At 39.7% G+C, this 19,959-nt stretch overlaps 2 protein-coding genes across 2 annotated transcripts; both read left to right on the forward strand.

Moving 5' to 3' along the window:
- The first annotated feature begins 5,325 nt into the window (after positions 1–5,325).
- LOC120778987 (protein inturned) lies at positions 5,326–8,497 on the forward strand. The gene has a single exon (XM_040111086.1). It carries the CDS (start codon positions 5,492–5,494, stop codon positions 8,405–8,407), a length of 2,916 nt encoding a protein of 971 aa, XP_039967020.1. The 5' UTR covers positions 5,326–5,491; the 3' UTR covers positions 8,408–8,497.
- A 5,131-nt stretch (positions 8,498–13,628) lies between these two features.
- Positions 13,629–19,634, forward strand: LOC120777040 (mediator of RNA polymerase II transcription subunit 15). The gene is made up of 5 exons (XM_040108149.1): positions 13,629–14,001; positions 16,356–16,520; positions 16,602–17,246; positions 18,439–18,623; positions 19,459–19,634. The coding sequence occupies exons 1-5, from the start codon at positions 13,629–13,631 to the stop codon at positions 19,597–19,599; spliced, it is 1,509 nt and encodes a 502-aa protein (XP_039964083.1). The 3' UTR covers positions 19,600–19,634.
- The last annotated feature ends 325 nt before the right edge of the window (positions 19,635–19,959 follow it).

The raw sequence follows: 19,959 nt of genomic DNA on the forward strand, positions 1-19,959 counted from the left end.
GTTTTGACTCAATTGAGGATATAAAAGCTGAATCGAAGAAGGCTCTGATGGCCAACACGACCGATGATTTTTCCAAGTGCTATGATAACTGGAAAATACGTTGGCATAAATGTATTGCAGCGGGAGGGGATTACTTTGAAGGAGATGAAATGGACAAAATTCACCTTTCAATTTGATCGCAGTAGTATATTATATTGTAGTTGTTCGATATAAAAAAAAATTATTCGTAGGTTAATACGCTGCCTTGGAATAGATTATTTTCCGAATCGATAAATTTGTTTAGTAGCTACATATATCATATAGTGATTCGATAAATGAGCAGCTTCTTGGGGGAAAATAGACGTGAGCACAATTTCAGATCTCAAAAATTGGGAGACTAGTTTGCGCATATACTGACGGGCAGGCAGACGGTCATGTCTGAAACGACTCGGTTCATCACGCTAATCATTTATATATATGTATATATAAAGGGTGATCTAAGTAGAGCTACATTTTTCTAAAACCTTTTTTTGACAGATCGCGCGTGAGTCGTGTCTAGCTGTCATATTGATATTGTTTAGTATTGTTTGAGATTTCATCATTGAAAGACTTTCCCTGAAAACAGACCGTTCAACTTTATTTCGAAAATTCTGTAAAGAATGTGTTATACGCAACACTATCACCCATCTTGAGACCCAGCATTCCTTATTGGATAATATTCGATCGAATAGACCACGTCCAGCACGCAGTCAAGAAAATATAGCAACCATAGGTGAGAGTATACACAAAGACCGTGGAGAGTCGATTCAACGCCGTTAACAGCAACGTAGAGCTTGTGCAAGAACTGAAGCCGCTCGACCTTCCCAAACGACATTGCATCGTTCCATGGGCTCTTGAAACCAACCAAGGAGATCCGACGTTTTCGAGCCAAATTTTGTTCAGCGATGAAGCCCACTTCTGGCTCAATGGGTATGTAAACAAACAAAAGTGGCACGTTTGGCACGAAGAGCAACCTTAAGAGATTCAAGAGCTGCCATTTCATCCAGAAAAAACAACGGTTTGGTGTGGTGTGTGGGCCGGTGGAATTATCGGACCATATTTATTCAAAAATGATGCCAATGAGACGGTAACTGTCATGATAACAGATTATTTGATGCCTTAAATTGAAGGTTGTGATCTCGGCGACATTTGGTTTCAACAAGACGGCGCTACTTCCCACACATCACATCAATCATGGATTTATTAAGAGAACACTTTGGTGAGCAGATAATTTCACGTTTCGGACCGGTCGATTGCCCACAAAGATGCTGTGATATCAGAGCATTAGACTTTTTTTCATGTAAAGTCTAAAATCTATGAGAACAATACCGCTTCGATTCAGGCTTCAAGTAGGGAACCTCGAAATGACTCTTTATATAGAGTTATACGCGATCTCCGACGGCGCATAAAACGAAGGTGTCCACTACTGACTACACCCTAAAATTAGGTGTGTTCTTATTGCTGAATATTCTTACATACCAAGTGTACCGGTATGAAGTGAATTTTTATTATTTAATGGCAAACCATTTCTTTGTAATAAAGCTACATTTTTGGCCATATCATTAGAATATATGCTTTTTATTTCTTCTTGAAAACTACAGGTCTAAAAACAACAGCCTTTATAAAGTTTTTTTGATAGTGTTCTATTAGCCCAACAACATACACAACACTCTATATTGTCTTGAAAGCTTGTGGCGCTTACAGGGTATTCTGTGTAAGTTCTAGTGCAAATAGTGAACGAAAAAACTTCATGAAATCATAAGAATGTTTACATTCCTTAATGCAACGACTTAAACTTAGTGGCTACTGGCACTACTGGAGTAAATATTGTGTTTAGTACACATTAGAAATTGTTGTTATAAACCCATGGACTTATTACAGCAAGGTGTGGTGCCAAAACGGAAGTCAATAACGCTTTGTAATGTAGATCATTATTATCAAAATTAGCGATGAATATGTAGTATACATACGTCTGTATGTATGTATGTATATATTTACTCTTTACAACTTTCTCTATCTTTCGCCAACTTGTAAGTCCTTTATTGCAAAGTTGTATTAACTACTTATCATGAGTGGAACGTTATTAATAGTTTGCGTGATTTCAATTGGCTTGATTCTTTTTATCAAATTTTATGTTTATTTTTAAGTTTCAAATAATTCTATATTCATTTTATATATATTTTCCAAATTTTTGTTGGAAACTTTACAGAATAAAACCTTTCTAATTGATTGTGGAAATTTTTTGATTAGTAATTTGAGCTGTTCCACATGCCTATAAAACCCGTGCTAATGATAATTCTATTATCATACATTTGGCAATAGTTCTTTGGAATTTCATTGAAGAACCAGATAGCAATACCATAGAGTATTTAATAAACACAGCCATTCCATATAAATCAGTTAGTACGTACTACATATGAAGTACTTGAGATTACTTGTGGGAACTTTATTTTCTCAGCAGAAATGACCGAGTGATTCGGGAAGATAATAATCTCATTTCGTTTTACGACTTCATTTTGGTGTGCAAATGTGATCCTATTCCATCGGCTACAGATTTGTGATTGGGAATTTAGGTTAAAATATTTTAAAAGTATAGCATTACAAAACATACCGTTCTAGTCATACAGATTTTTAAATAAAATTTGAAACAGTTGGCAACACACAAAAATATTTCAAAATTAGTCATTTTTAAAACAAATTATTTGATGCCAGCTCTGAAAGAATTCGACGCAGTGCTCGCCGAGGGAAGCAGAAAAAGAAGAACACCTCCACTCCGTTAAAGAGATCGGAACCAGAAAAGGACATGCCTGCTCTTGGTATCACGAATTGGCGCTGTTTTAAACTCGGCTATATAATCGACAAATTCAAAATGATTTATGATGCATGATAAATAAAGATTGCTAGAGCCATCTACGATGCTGTAACGTTTTTAACACCCAAAGAGAATCATTCGCGACTCTGTACAATATATTGGCTAGTAGAAAAGTCGAGTCTTTTCGTATTTTGTCAGTGGATGTCGTTGAAGTCAAATATCTCCCGTGCTACCAATCACTTTGTGTCATACCATACATAATGACTCTATATAGTCTTGGAAAGGTGAGATTTTAAGCTTCATCGAAAAAAATAAATAAATAAATCGAGGAAGTTGAAAAAAAGTTACAGCTGTACAAAAATGAGTGAAAATAATGAAGAAACTCGCTTTATTTTGAAATTTTTGTATAAAAAAGGGAAGAATGTCATGAAAGCCACCAATAACAGTTGTGAAGTTTACGGAGACGATGCAGCACAACAATGGTTCGCTCGCTTCCGTTCTAGAAATTTCGATGTGAAAGATGCACCTCGCTCAGGTCAACCTATCGTTGAAAAAGTCGATGAAATTATGGAAAAAATTGACCAGGACCGTCACATAAGCAGCCATGACATCGCTAAAGAACTTAGCATTCATCATCAAACGGTTTTGAACCATTTAAAAAAGGCTGGCTACAAAAAGAAGCTCGATGTCTGTGAAAAATTTAATGGACCGAATTAACATTTGCGATTATTTGCTGAAACGAAATGAAATCGGACCATTTCTGAAGCGAATGGTAATAAGAGACGAAAAATGGATTAAATACGACAATAATGTGAAGCTCAACAAATGGTCGCAAAGCCAGGATTGACACCTCGAAAGGTTATGCTGAATGTATCTTTGATGACTCGGCAAAAACTGGGAGAGCTGGAAAGTTTTGATGCATCCACCATATAGCCCTGACCTTTCACCATCGCCAGGCTCACCTAATCACTTGTTAGACACGGTGACTGCTTTACTTTTAGAGAACCAGCTCCCGTGATGTCACCTCATGCCTTTTAAATCTCATTACATCGAGTGGCAAGAGTCATCCAAGCACCGACTAGGCACGGTGCCTGCTTTATTTATATAGAGCCAGCTGGCAGCCAGCTTCTCTCGAAGACACCTTGTGACTTCCAAATCACATCACATTGCGGCGTGAGAGTCACTTGAGCATTGGCCAGGCAGGATGCCTGCTTTACTTATATAGAGCCAGCTGGCAGCCAGCTTCTCCTGAAGTCAGTGACCAAAACACATCACACCGAGGCGCGAGAGTCACTTAAATAGGCTAGGCACGGTGTCTGCATTACTTATATAGAGCTTGCTTCCCTGAAGTCACCTTGTGACTCCCAACTCACATCACATCGAGGCGTAAAGTCAGCTAATCTCTGGCCTAGCACAGCACACATAGCCCGCTTTTCTTTTATAGAGCCAGCTCTATATATTTTGTCAAAATCATCGCTATAATCTACGAACATATTTTTCAGATCCGACTTTTATATCATATAGCTGTCATGCAAACTGACCGAAGAGTATACTAGCTTTCTTCGAATTAAATCCTTTTTTTCAAATTAAACTAACAAAATGTAAGTATAATTCACTAATTTCTCTCTATTTTTGGCAATGAGCACAATTGACATTTAACGGCAGTGTTGACATACTTTTAAGTGCCACTATCTAGTCAAATGCATCACGAAAAGTAGGTAAGACTTGCAAACTATTCGTGGCTATTCAAGCAATAGCCTTACCAAACCGCAAATAACTTGGTATTGTGGCACAAACAAAAGAGAAATAAAATACTGTTATATGTGCTCTTTCCCTAACTAGCAATAAATCTATATTGCTTCATTTTCAGAGTGTATATTTATGAGCAGAGAGCCTAGAGAATAGCACAAATACTGAGCGAGGCTTAGCGTGATAAATAAGTTATTATATAACTTTATATATGCAAGTATATATGTACATTTGCTTACTGTTTACATGCAACAACACAACCAACCTTTTCATGTTTGCGCTGCACACACACATTCCATCAGCGGCCAGTCGATCGTGTGCAGATCACCGTCGTCTGAACTGTAGGTTAACAGAAATATTTTAAAGACATTGCCAAGTCGAAGGCAAGCTGTCGGCGACTACCTAGCATTTGGGGCACATTTTTGCGGCAAAATCGAATGTTGGCCAATAAGCAATTGTCTGGCAATGCTGAGAAGATAAACCAGTTGCATGAGAACAACCGAACGCAGCACGATGTGAGGGTGTGAAACCGGGCAAGCGGAGAGCAACAAGGTAAACAACAGAAAGGAAGGGCTGGACGCCGTGTTGAGATGACGCGCAACAGAGCAGAGAGTACGAGAAGAGCGTACAGATACATATAAACGTTTTGGCCAACATAGCGCGCGCTTAGCAGCTGGTGGAGCGCTGACTTTTCTTTAACGTTCAGTTGTGAAGTGAATGGCGTTTTGGTTAGATCAGCGCTTCGGTTAAAAGACGTTTGATTTAGTGTCGATGTGGCTTGGAAAGAAAACAAAATAAGATAAACAAGAAGTGTGTGTGTTTATATATATAAATATATGTATATATAAATATATATATATATATATTTGTAAATAGGTTTGCGCTTAGTTTTCTCGTGTAATATTTGGCGTGATGCGCAAATCACAGCCACTGCTGCCGAATGAACAACACAATACCGCACGTTTAGGGCTGCACAGCGCGGAAGGTGGCTCCGAAAGCTACTCTTCCGAATCTACATTTAGCGACTCATACACCGATAGCAGTGATTTGGCCAATTGGGAAGAATATGTAGCCGATGATGGCACGCTGTTCTACGCCGAGTATCTGCCGCAAGCGCGTCGACCGCTACATGAGAAGCGCATTGAGTTTGCGCGCAGCAGTTCGCTGCGCATGGGCAAGAAGACAGCGCGACGACAACAACAACAGCAACAGCAAGAACAGAAACAAACAAGCCAACAGCGACAGGCGCAGCAGCCAGCGCAGCAGGGCAAAGCGCACGGTAGTGGCCGGCAGGCGCAGACAGCTGCACAGGCACCCGCGCATGAGCACCGTTTCTCACACATTAGCAAGTCACACGAAACGCCGTGCTATAAGCAATTGGAATTGGTAATTACGGCAGCGGATCGTTTTCGCTTTGGTCGTCGCTCTACCGCCGTCGAGTCGATACTTGGCTTCCGTGTGGTGCCGTTCCCAGACCAGCCGGAGTGCTTAATGGTTGACAGCTTCGTGCATGCCATGCCCACCATGCTGCAACAGCAATACCAACAACAGCAACAACAGCAGCAACAACAACAACAACAGCAGCTACAGCAACATCCAACTACACAATCACCAAGCGAGACCGCGGAAATCGAGCGTGGCGATTGGTTTAAGTCTTTGGATGACATCGAAGTGCGCACCAGCAATGTAGATGAACTGTTGTTGCAGTTCGTTGAACCCACTAAAGTGTGTCTAAAGTTTCAGGGCGCTGCACGTCAAGCTGAAGGCGCTGGCAGTGCGGCGCATGCAAATGGTAACGCGGGCGCTGTGGGTGGCGCGGCTGAACTGCAAAAGGTGGAAAATTTCGCAATGTTTGCGCAAATATTTGAGAAATTGCAACCGCGCGCGTTAACCGCAACAGTCGAAACTGATAAGGGCACAACTGCGCAGCCGGTCAAAGCTACTATCGATGCCACGCCAGATGTTGCATTGCCATTCGCGCTACTCATACTGCCGCCTGAGTGTTATCAAAATGATCAATATAAAGACTCTTTGTACTATTATCCCGAAGATGCGCAAACGAATTTTCTTTATAAGGCGCGTGGCAGCTTTCTCACGCTGAACGCTGTGCTCACCGAGGAGCTGCAAACGAAACCGCTCATCTCACGTCTACAAGTCGACAATGTCACCTACTTCGTCTGCTATCGCTCACTCAACGGCCTGCTGGTGCTCTTCGCTTATGCTGCCGCTTATCATTCACAGCCGGAGGCTGGTCTGCGCGCCGATGAACTCATCGGTTATATACGTTTCGCCTTTCCCACGCTCAATTTGGAGAACTTCACTAATGGCAATGCAACGACCGCCGCCCTGCGTAGTTTTCTACATCATTTCTGTGGCATACAACGTGTGCGCATATTGCGCGCACACCGCAAACAGCCGGTACTCTTCGAGGAGTTGCTCAAAGAGTCACGCCATATGCCGTTGCCGAAGGAGGCGCAGCTGCGCATATTTGATGCGTTGAGCGAAATGGAGGCCATGGATTATAGAAATTGGAATGATGAGCCATTGAATACGCATCGTGAATTTTTCATACACGGCAGCGCTTTGTACTACGATCATTACTTGCTTGCCTCGCAAATGCCCTTGGAGGTGCGCGCAAGCGTGGAGCTCTTCATGCGCTGTCGCGGCATATTTGAGTTTATTAGCGAGCAGAGCGTGAAGGAGTTGTATGTGTGGGAGGAGGTCGCCTTGCCGCAGGCCACCGGTCGTTATTTTCTCACAATTTGCAGTCGCAGCCATTTGATACTGGCGGTGATACTGAAAATTTTCGATGCGCCAGACTTGTCGCCCGACGACACTGTGCCGCCATCGCTGTTCTACATCGAAGAAATTCAGGAGACGCTTGATCATCTCATACAATGCGGCATTGAATCGTTAGCCATATTTTGGTCCATCTCTAATAAGCGTCCGGAGGTGTTGGATAAAGTTGAGCAGCCTGATGATGCCAGCGCCGAGAAGGAGTCACGAAAAATTGAGAATTTCATAAAACAAAAATTCTCCGCCGCCGCATCGGCCGCCACAGGTGGCGCTACAACGCAGGAACGCGCCAGCAATCAACGCACACTTGGTTTCGATGAGGAGACGCACCTCTGCTCGTCGCTTGGCGGTTCGTCCATACACAGTCTCACACCGAGTGAAGATGATTCGAGTCGCAAGCGTCTAACCGCCAGCAGCGTCATAAACGCCACCACCAGCAATGCCGGCAATAATGAGGACTCTGATAGCGGCGGCTCAGATTGGGATAACTTTGGCGAACAAAATCCCTTACATTATGGCTGCGACTCGGAGCTGCAATCGCCAATGACCGAATCACTGTGGAAAGAAATCAATAATGTTGTGCCGGTTAAAATCTCCGCCGGCTGGAAGAACGCTGTCTTCTATTATGTCTATGTGGACAATACAAATGGTTCGGTGTTCTGTCCGCTTAAAGCGAACTCCGAGTCATTTCCCTTTCTTGCCGAAATGCGTAAAGCTTGCCATACTATACGCGCCGTTTTACAGAATACCAAACATTATCGGCGTCTGTTGGCGCAAGAGAACTCCAAACCGGCCGTTGGCAAAGGTATGCTGGCCATTAAGGAACATGGTATGACAATACAAGTGCGCGAGTTCACGGATGCCACGGCAACTAGCACATCGGATGCGGAGAGTGTTGTTAAGGGACGTTTCGTAGTCGTCGGTCGTTTATTTAACTCACCGTTGAAGGAGGTTTACGTATGTCATAAGCCCGATGTGCCACAAAATATGGTGGAAATGGCTTTCCGTCTGTCATTCTTCTCGGTAGGTTAACAAATGTGACAATAATAATTTTGCAATATATTTATTGATTTTTGTAATTATCTATGTGTGTAAGAGTTTGCAGTTTTGAATAAATCTATATGGAACCATCAGTGAGATCTAATTTTTTGTCTTGTCTTTTACCCTTGGTTCTTTTACAAAAGGCTTTAAGCAGAAAGGGTTCCAGATTAGGAATAATAAGTAGATATATAGTATGTTTACAATAAAAAATAATAAAACGTTGGGCAGTGTAATAAATACAATTTATTTTCAACAAATGAGGGGGATTTTTCTTATCACTGAGAATTTAGACCTATACGCCTCGTAAAAAAATTGACGGCAGAGAATGGTATTGAATCATATAGCCACAGCTGTTGACTTTATAATGGTGGTACTCATAAAAGAAAGCTATGCGTCATGTGATACCCCAAAAGAAGGTTAAAATTAGAAAAGACAAGCGGTTCGTTGTAGCTGAAACGCTGAAAAGAGCGGTTCGACAATTACTTAGCTTACCGATCGATGGCGACACTATCGAAGAACTACTACTGACAAAATTTCAGCAGAATCCGACTGATTTATTGGCTTCGATTACATATGGAAACGGGCGTGTCCGTGGAGTTTAGGAAAACTAAAATAACTTGTCACTGCCAGTCGGCGATTGGATTGTTTTTTAGAAGGAAAATCGTGCAATAAAATCGAAGGGCAATGCGTTTTTATAATTGGTTTGGTGAACCTCAAAAATTTCGTTAACGAATTTCGACATGTTCGCACGTCGGTCTTTAGTAAACTATGCCCAGATGCCCCGAAAAATACTAGCAAGGAGGTTAACATGGCAAAAGCAGACCGTCGGTTGAAAGCGAGAAATAGCAGTGAAAGAATGCATTACAAAAGACCGAGTTTCATATATCCTGCATACAATTTTGGGCGTGAGAAAGCCGTCGGCAGTATGGATGCCGCGTTTGCTTACTCCGGATAACAGGCGCAAGTTTGGGACCCCTTTACTGCCTGAAGCTGTTTAAGCGAAGCACTGACTCATTGAGAGAGAAAACATCGAATCATTGAATGTCGGAATCTGTGCCGAAGAAGCCAAACATTGTGACTGCACATGTAACGACCACAGTTTTCTGGGTTTCATAAGATGTGATCCGCAACAGAGAAGATGAAGAATTATTGGGCTGATTTGTTAATGAGAAGCAAAAATGGTTCCCAGTTTGACGAAAAAAAGTACATCTACTCACACCTCCGCCGTCGCCACGGCAAAATTTTTGAAATTAGGTTCTAAACTGTTGTCCCATCCACTGTACTCTTCAGGTTTGGTGCTGTGCGCCAAAGGCCCAGAGAGCATCTATTTTTTAGGTAGGGTTAAGAAAGTATAATATGACGACCTGACCTAAAGAGATTCAAAAGCTGCCATTTCATCCTGAAAAAACAACAACGGTCCTTAAAAATGATGCCGGTGAGAACGTAACAGTCAATGCCGAACGTGATCGCGCCATAATAACCAATAATGATCTCAAATTGAAGTTCATGATCTCAACGACATTTGGTTTCAACAAGACGGCGCCGTTTCCCACACATCGTATCAATCTATGGATTTATTGAGAGTACACTGATAGATAACTTCACGTTTTGGGTCGGTCTTTTGGCCACCAAGATCGTGGGCTATCGTGACACTTATTCTTGTAGGAATATGTGAAGTCTAAAGTTTATGCGGACAATGCTGCTTCGATTCGGGCATTGAAACAAAACATCACGCATGTCATTCGCCAATTACCAGTGGAAATGCTCCAACGAGTCATCGAAAATTGGACTCAACCGATGGACCATCTGAGACGTACCCAACATTTGAAAGAGAAAATAAAAGCCAAACAATGTTCTCACGAATGACAATAATCATTACCCATTAAATTTGAAGTTCCTTAAAAAAAGTAGGGAACCTCGAAATGGATCACGCTTTATATTTGAAGTTCCTTAAAAAAAGTAGCGAACCTCGAAATGGATCACGCTTTATATGGAGCTCCAAGTATAAGGAGCACATAGTAGGAAATTAATTGTAAATTTTCCAAATTTTTGTTTTTCTTTTGTAGGGTAGGTACTTATCGGACCACCCATGTGAGTTAATTAGTAGATGATGATTGATTAACATTTGTCCGCAAATGGTCGTACTAAAGTCTTAATTAGAATTATGGTGTCCTCAAAAGGCTCACTAAATTACTTAAAAACTATTTCACGAATTCTCACGCATATTGTTTTCTCCCTACATAAATCCTACATAAATATATATACAAATTATTTTATGCATACTTTTATTATAAATATGAAACATGTGAAATTCCGTTGACATTCGCTCATTCCTCAACCCATTAAATAAAATGTTTGGACTATTTTTAACGTCAAGCATAAATCTCGGAGACAGGCCTAAAATATCAGCGACATGTTTACGGGCTGCCTGTTGAATTGTTGTGGGTGTCAGAGTGTATATACAGACATCTGTACATATATACTCGTACATATGTAGATACATACAGATGTTGAGGATGACGGACGAAATCTTCGAGATTTTAGTGTTTAATCGGAAAGCGACGCGTGTGAAGGTGACAAACCGCAGACGGCTGAATGCGGCAAAAATGTGCTTTTAGCCATACATACATATGTATATACGAATTATGGATATTTATAAATATTAAAAAAAAGCATTTAATTTTCAACTGCCGGCATTGAAAAATGTATGAAATGAAATGGTGAAATGCAGACTACCGTTAAAGTGCTACAAAATAATGTTATGTTTATTAAGATTAACGGCATTTATCAACGGACATCTATCAGTAACAATAAATTAAGTGATCAAGAAAGTGCGGTATACGTGATCAAGTGTTGAGGTTGATAAGCGAAGTCAAGAAAAATTAAGAGAATAAATAAATAAATAAAAATATTCCTCAAGTGTTCGCACTACTCCGAAGCAAAGTGGCAATAATCTTTAGCCGCAGACACGTTGGCTCGTGTTTATTTCAGGGGTTAGACCAGTCTAGGTTTTTTTTAAATTTTTTTTTTTTGGTATTCGTTAGAAATGAAAAACTTTTAACGTATTTTTCCCGAAGCTGCACTTTTCAGATCGGGGAACAATAATACTCAAAGGCTTACTCACTTGTCCACTTTGGATATCAGCTGTAGCTTTTTAAACATAAACTGAAGCTAGACATAAATAAACATCATGACGAGCTGAATTGATTTAGTCAAGTTCGTCTGCCCGCCTGCCTGTCTGTCTCTTTATATACGCGAACTAGTCCCACAGTTTTTCACCTATCGAGCTGAACTTTTACAACTATTCTTTTCTCGTCAAGAAGCTGCTTATTTGATCTAACCGCTGACATCTGACTACTATAGGATCGAGCTGTCCAACAAATTTATCGATCAAACTCAAGTCCTTTTATGAATAAGCGCTTAGAAGTACAGTGCCATTGGAGAAAGTCCTCCATTGGTCTAAAGACGATATTGCAAGAAAATTTACTTTAAAAAGGGATTCAAAGTCTCAATGTCATTCTCAGTGATAGGCAAGTGACACTTCAGGCAATCTCGTCCGTTGAAATGAAATCAACAATCCGTTGAAATCAAGGGAAAGACGTCAATGGTATATAGATGGCTCGAAAGCGGTGGCTGGAATCGCGACTGGTATAGTGGAACCACATATCAAACTGTCCATGGACAGATTTCCAAGCTAAGATCCATGTCATTAGCAGATGTGCAGAGATAATTCTAGATAAAAACTATCACGTGGAACGAAATGCCATTCACAGTGACAGTCAAGTGGCACTTCAGGCAATCTCGTTCGTTGAAATCAAATCAACTATGGTACTACAGTCCAGAAAAATGTTTAACAGAGTTGCCACTAAAAGCAAAATCCTACCAGCAAGCATACTTGGGCAAAGATGGCATCAAAGAAAATGAGCTAGCCGATCTCCTGGCGAAAGAAGCACTAACAAACAGTCCGATAGGACCGGTACCATTCTTCGCTGTGGGCTTCCACATTTTACTTGGGGATGTACGGAAAGAGGTCACTGAAAACAATATCGTACTAGCAGTGGTACTTGGGCATAGAGATATTAAAGAAAATGAGTTAGCCGATCTCCGGACGAAAAAAACGCTGACAATCAGTCCAAAAGACCGGTAGCGTACTTCGCCGTGGACTTTACTGGAGGATCTACGGAAAGAAGAACGGGCCTATAGAAAACGGCACTGGCGACAAGTACATGGGACTCGACAGGCGAGGCTGTTTTTGGGAAGTTTTCTACAAAACGGTTTAAGAAACTAATCACACTTTCCATTAACAAATTAAGGCAGCTTGTGGGATTTTATTCAGGTCACTGCAAGCTAGGGATTAGGGGCCTGAGCAATCGATCTGTATCGCTTCTGTGATCAAATAGCAGAGACACATGCTTTTGGATTGTCCCGCAATCACAAGAAGCAGCAGTCAGGCTGTCGGGCAATCCGGTGAGAGGACATATACAGGAACAGGAGCTTTACCAAGCCTTTTTGATTTGACTGGGTATAATGACAGCTATAATAACAACAGGGGACCCAATAGATCACAGGTCGCAGAGCATTTCTCAAATTTTAATCCATCTATCTGATTAATCTGGGAAATTTCTTTACCTGGCAAATTATCTTTACGATATTTGTCATAGGTTATCATTCAAGGTAAAGCTAAAACCCCCGAACAAATCATTCAAATCGGACAACTTTAGCGTAAAGTTATATGAAAAAGTTTTTATTTGACATAATTTTGGGATAACTTCTTGTTTTGTTTCAGTTGGCAGGAGACCATCACTTTCCATAGAGATCTTCATAAAACAGAATTTTTTCGAAGTTTGTCTCACTAGCCGCCATTTTGAATAAAAAATATCAAAATAATTTGTTTTTATAAACTCAAATAAATGTTTCATAAAGCCTGAAAGCGATAATTCGTTGCCTTGTTTCTACTCCCAGCATAAGTTGTCAAAATTATACGGTTTTTCAGCGCTCTAGACTGGCCTAACCCCTTAACTCAACTCAAAGCTCTCACGATAACGTTATTTGTTAGTAGGATTAGAAATCATATAAAAATATAAATAAGAAGCAATAACAAGATATTTTATATAAAGAAAGTGCTGGAACGCGCACACGCACACATAAACACATATAGACACACGCACCTACAAACAAACAAACAAACATTGTGTATGTCGGCGTCGTCATCATGATAAGTGTTGTAAAATATGCCCGTTTATTATTATTGCCATGGCTATTATTTATGGCCAGCAATTGTATTGTCAACTTTGTCGTTGCAATCGGGACGCCAACTAGTCCGCGACAACTACAACTACAACAGCAGGAAGCAGTATTTGCGCCACAACAGCAGCAGCAGCAACAGCAACAACAGCAACAACAACAGCCACTGCAACAACAAGAGTGGTATCATCAGCAATACCAGCGACTACAACAACAACAGCAGCAACCATATAAACCCGCTATAGCGCTATCAGCACCCACAACTGCTACCAGCGCCCAGCTGCCACCTGAAGCGGCCAAAACAACAGCAGCGGACAATTTTACAACCACAAATGGAGTAGGTAAACGGAGCTGAGACGCATTTGCACGTAGCCGAGATAATGCAATTTAGGTTCTCATTAACCGTACAATTTTTTTGTTGTTTAGCGCATTTTTTGTGTATTCTCATAATTTACGGGTATCGTTGGGAGAAACGGTAAAAATACATATGGTATTTCATTCAATTTGTTGTTCGCTACTTTTCCAGATAATTTTTTGCAAAAAAGTACATAGGTGAAATATATTATTTTATGCGTCTCGATTTCAACCCCAACACTGTTACTTCTGGCAGTGTGTTTTAAGTGATGAATACTAATGGCTCTTAGATTTCCCTCAAAAGTTGGACCAAACTTTTTCCGCTCTATATGGTGTATTTTAGCAGAGTTCTACGGGTTTTAAGGCCGCTCAGTAAGGGTGAAAAGTTTTTACATAACAGGAAATGCCATCGAAGAAACTTAAGAATCAGTCAGCAAGCATAAAAAACATAGCGAATCAACAATTTTGATCGATGCCAGGGAACCGAGTTGTTCAGTTATCAACAATATACTGCGGGATCATCCATAACAAGGTCATACAGCTTAAGTCCTTTAAAGCCTCAGAAAATCCTTTAAGAAAAATAGCGGGTGACTTCTACAACCTAATTCGTCAATGCAGAATTTCAAACGCGTTGTCGGATCTGAGGTCCCATAAATCAGTAACAATAATCTTGAGGCATAATGATCTTTTTGTTAGCTTTATTTGGTTAATGGCCGAGGTTTTCGTGTTCCTTTCATTGACACATTTTTTTGTAACCTTGTTCAACACGTGTTGATTACCACACCTTACATAAAGTTAATCACGTTGCCCGTGATACCGAGAGCAACTATCACCCCCTATTTACACCCCTGATGCTCCAGCGAAAAGCTTCTTCGAAGCCCAGGCATCCATTGGAAGGACTAAGGATATCGTGACCCATCTGCAATTGAGATATACAACTGGAGTAACCTTGAAAAGTCTCGAAAGGAAATCATAAGAAAACTAGTGGGAGACAATCATAACATCTTTTCTTTATTGGCGTAGACACCGCTTACGCGGCCTAGTTTACAACCGCGCCAGTCGTCCTTCCTTTTCACTTTTTGACGCCAATTGGTTATTCCAAGTGTGACCAGGTCTTTCTCCAACTGGTTTTTCACGGAATTGATGTATTCTTGTTCATCTGCTTCCCCCAGCGGGTACTGCGTCGAATACTTTCAGAGCTAGAGCGTTTTCGTCCATTCGGACGACATGACCTTGCCAGCGTAACCGCTGTCAATATGATGTTTAAAAAACAAGTCTTAAAATATTGTAAGTTTGTATTTTTTTGATTTCATAAGAGGGCCATGTGGGAAGTCAAAGAACTTCTGAAGTTGGAATCGCTACTTACTGAAGCCAAGCAAAGTTTTTTCGTCAAGTAATGTCGTTAAAAGCAGATATAGCGTCTGCCGTATAGCGGCTGTATATGTACTAGGTTCGAGGCCACAAAGCAATTCGGGGAAACGAGAAGCTGATGCGATGCGAAAAGTGACATCCGTCTGTTTACCGAAAAGTACAAGAAATACGGAAGTCACCAAAAACGATAAACAATGAGATTTCCGTAAAGACTGACACACGGTCTCGAACGGACTACAAGAAGTTTTTTGGCCTAATGACTTGTCACACCGTACTGGCATCAGAGAGAGAGACAGAGTTTGCAGGGGAGTAGGCTTGAGGGAGATGCTGGAACAGCTCCTTCTGTTCTGTCTCTTTGTCTTAATAGATGAGATATCAAAATTAAATATCAAGTCACTTTTAAAGTTCGTAAAAAGCGTTGACGACCTGAATGATAAATATTTCACCAAAAATTAAACTGAACCTCCATCTGGCAGTACTAAAGACCAATATGTCAACGTATGGTGTGACAGCCGGCTAGTGTAACCTTATCTACTTAGTGAAAGTGAGACGAGGGAGATGGTGAACGATTCCCTCCAGATCCGGAGTTCTTAAATTTTTTTCTTACTATTCATTACAATCGTCCCCGGGCAGCTGTTTTCATTCCACGGCCCATAACCATTGACGAAATACGAACCTATTGCAGTAGAGAAAGCTTTGTCAGGAGTACATAGGACTCCAAATATTTTCTGTTTTGAAGTAAAAAGAAGTTTTCGAGAGGATTTTTTTTATTGACGAATAAAATTAATACAAAAAACTATTTTAAAAGTTTTGAGGAAGGAAAAAGAGCTTTTTCAGACATATCTTCCTAAATAATTTTCAAAAGTCTAGAAGTAGACTATGGTAATGACCCAGCATGCTAGGTTCCTTGATATGCGTCAATACCCGCTATTTAATTATTATTCCAAATAAAAAAATGTGCTCTTTATAGGTTATGCCAACGAAACTGTAGGCTATGCAGAAGAAAACGAGGGTGAGGATGATGAAAAATTGCCAAGCGAAATACAAAAGGCTGTATGTACAGTGACCGCCGGTGAGGTGCGCGCAAGCGCTGAGGCAGTCACCACGAAGAAGCTTAAAGGAGTTTGTGGATCAGGTATATATTACCAAACTTGGATTAACATAATTTTCGAAATAAAATTCTCTAACCGTAAATTGAACTAATGCTTATTTGCAGCCGAATTGAAGCTCGCTTTTAGTGATTTGGAAGCTAAGCTCTATAAAGAGTTGCAAGACATAAAAATTTTATTGCAACACATAGCGCAGCAACAAGGCATTAACGTGCCACAGTTGCTGCTGCCACCAATGACCTTCGCAACAGCAACAATTACACCGCCTGCTGTGCCACATGCACAACAAGCAACCAGCATACCGGTAACACCATATGCAGTCGCGACATCAGCTACACCATCACCAACTACGCAAACAACAAAAACATATGCACAACAACATAAACCAACGCAGCGTGTCAAACCCACAACAGCCAATAAACCGAAATTCCAACCGATTGTGGAGCCCAAAGATAATGCTGTGGACACATCTTCCGCCGAAGTTAGCTACGAATATGAGGAGTCCTCAGCGGCCATGGAAGCGGAAGATATTTTGCCTAAAAAATTGCCACAATTGAAATCGTTTCACACAAAGAGTCAAGCCACGCCCATATCTAGTGAATTGTTGCAAGAAGTGCGGAAGTTCAATAACACAATGCTAAGCGATCGCGAGCTGAAGGTGTTCACCTACTATTGGAAATTGGAGAATTTCACCGAACGCATTGAGAGCGGCAGTAGTTCGGTGGTAGAGAGTCCAGTGTTTTCGATAAAAGGTACATATATTTTTATAACCTGAACAAGGTATATTAAATTTGCCACGACGTTTGTAAAACCCGGAAGGAAACATCGGAGACTCTATAAAATAAGTATATAAATGATCATCTGAGTCGATTTAGTCATGCCCGTATGTATATAAGCGAACTAGTCCTTCAGTTTCTGAGATAACGATCTGAAATTTTAGAGATAGTTTTACGAAATTTGACATTCACTGAGAGGGAGTAGGTGAAGATGTTAATGGCTTCACTGTGAAAGTCTGAAGTTTTTTGCGTCCTAGGTCTGGTTGACGTAATGTTTTATGTCGTCGACGTAGTTGAGGGGAACCTCCTGATGCTCCTAGGAGGCGGCTCCGCTACAAGCAGGTGACTACAGGGATGATTTCTACGAAAGCAGCCAAGCAATACTGGCAATTTTTTGGAGGGAAATGCATTATGATCCTTAACTGGAACTATGCGGACATCGCTGTGCAGATGACATCAAGAGGCATCCCGTTGTAGTCCGGAGTGCAGTGTTCTGACATGTCTGTAGCTTTCTCGTCTGTGTCTCACTGCATCCAGGCGACTATATTGGTAAGGCGTAGTTAAGGGCCGGCCTAAGGATTGCCTTGTATGTTACGAACAACGTTTCTTTGCTTTTTCCCCATGTGCTTCCGGCTGGCGACTTTAGGTCGCGGTTGTGTAAGGAGTGAAGGAGCTTAGGGTTATTGACAGTCGAAATTTTTATGCCATCGACGGCGAAATTAAGGTCAATACTTTACTCCTTCGTCTAGTGAGTAAATATTGTCGCTGTGGATTTAATGGGGGAGAGTATTAGGTGCCTTTCAACGAGAAAGGGCGAAGAGTTAGCGCAACGCTATGTGGATCGTTTCCTCGCAGGTTTTTGGTTGAGGCCACGAACTATCTGGACGTTTATGACGCTAAGTGATGTGGTGGTGCTGTGCACTTTTCGGAAGGTCGGGAGTAACAAGGCCTCAATTGTTATCACTACTGGGGAGAGGAGAGTTATCAGACAATAGGAGTCCACACTACGGGCGGTTTCCCAGGTTGAAGTGGTGGTACTACTATTTCGATTTTCTGTAAAGGTTATTAAAGCATCGGTGCAGCCCAAGTTGGCTTTTTTATTGCCTCGTCTTAAAAAAATTATTTTCATACAGAGCTTTGACTAAATTCTAAATTTTCGTTTCAATAGGCAAACCGTTGCATCTCATAGCCTATTTCCAACACTTACACCGTGATTTTCTCTACCTACAATTGACGCAGGCGCTTAAAAAATCCAGCAATCGCAATAATATCTTTATCGACATGGGTGGATTATTCAAGGAAATTGCAAATGACAAAATCAGCTTTAAGCATAAAATATCGGTGCTCAATCAGGTAGGTGAATAATGGGTTACAACCAGGATTGCAAATAATGCATTTAAAAATAACACTAGTCCACAAATTAATTAAGTATTAAATTTGGAAATTTCCAACTAAATTAACAAATATAAAATAATTTTCAATGAATACTAAATATCTTAGATTAAAAATTTTCAATTTTGAATTCCGATTTTGGAAAACACATGTACATATAGTAACCAGGGATACGATTTTTTAATTAAAAAATTTTGCATTCTAAATTATATTTTTAATTTTTATGTCTAATTTTGGGATTAAGAATTAAATTTTAAAATTTCTAATTTCGGAATTAAGTACTAAATTTTGAAATTTCTAACTTTGGGATATTAAATTTTCAGATTTTTTTATATCTTGGATTTCTTGAAAAAAAGAAAATAAATGTTTAATTTTATAACTAAATTAAATTTTCAATTAATCCCAAACATCTTGAATTAAAAATTAAAATTTTATTTTGATTTTGGGATTAAGATTAAATTTTCAATACTTTTTTTATTTTGTATTTTTTGAAAATATTCAAAAAATTTAATAATTTAATTAAATTTAAAATAAAATTTCAATTAGCCCCAAACATATTGGATTAAAAATTTTCAATTTTGGAAATGTTGGAAAAAAATTGTATTATTGCCAGGGTGGAGAGTTTTTAAATTAATTTTTGCCAATTTTGGTAGACAAAATTAAGTTATCAATTTTTTTTATTTATTTTGTGAAAGTATGACAAAACATTTAATATACTGGACAGATATTTTTTTAATTAATTAAATTACGGTATGTATGACAACATTTACATATGTAACTCATTTCACTTTCGCAGCACAATCAACGCTCTAAGGATTTAATTTCACAAGAATTACACAATCTGGAGACCGGCTTTCTCATACCGAACAGCGCGCTACTCAACAGCCCATTCATCAAAAACGATTCGCTGTTAATACAAATTTTTCTTTATTTATAACTGCATTCTTGCTAATTTTATATAATTTTGCACTAATTAATTATGTTTATATGTGTGTATAATTTAATAAAACATTTGTTGTCTAATTTTGAATTTAATAAATTTTTTTACGACTTTTGATTGATAACTTGATGAAAATTTGCATTTTAAATATTTATCAATTGATTAAATTTAGTTATAGCAAGCGGACTTGAGGTACATAACCATTAAACATGTGTGTAAATGTGTGAAAGCAATGGTAGCTTAATAAATGTATGAAATATTTAAAAAAAAAATAATTGCATAACTAGGTTTTTAGCACAAAATTAAAAAAAAAAAATTTTTTAAATAATAAAAAATTAAAAATAAAAAATAAAATAA

The sequence above is a fragment of the Bactrocera tryoni genome, chromosome 5, assembly GCF_016617805.1.
Source record: "Bactrocera tryoni isolate S06 chromosome 5, CSIRO_BtryS06_freeze2, whole genome shotgun sequence".
Taxonomy (NCBI): Eukaryota; Metazoa; Arthropoda; class Insecta; order Diptera; family Tephritidae; genus Bactrocera; species Bactrocera tryoni.

Excerpts from the sequence above, each read along its gene's own strand:
- LOC120778987 (XM_040111086.1), top strand. The coding sequence starts at position 5,492 with ATGCGCAAATCACAGCCACTGCTGCCGAATGAACAACACAATACCGCA.
- LOC120777040 (XM_040108149.1), top strand. The coding sequence starts at position 13,629 with ATGATAAGTGTTGTAAAATATGCCCGTTTATTATTATTGCCATGGCTA. Across the intron at positions 17,247-18,438 it reads TCCAGTGTTTTCGATAAAAG|GCAAACCGTTGCATCTCATA; the intron begins GTACATATATTT and ends TCGTTTCAATAG. Across the intron at positions 18,624-19,458 it reads AAATATCGGTGCTCAATCAG|CACAATCAACGCTCTAAGGA; the intron begins GTAGGTGAATAA and ends TCACTTTCGCAG.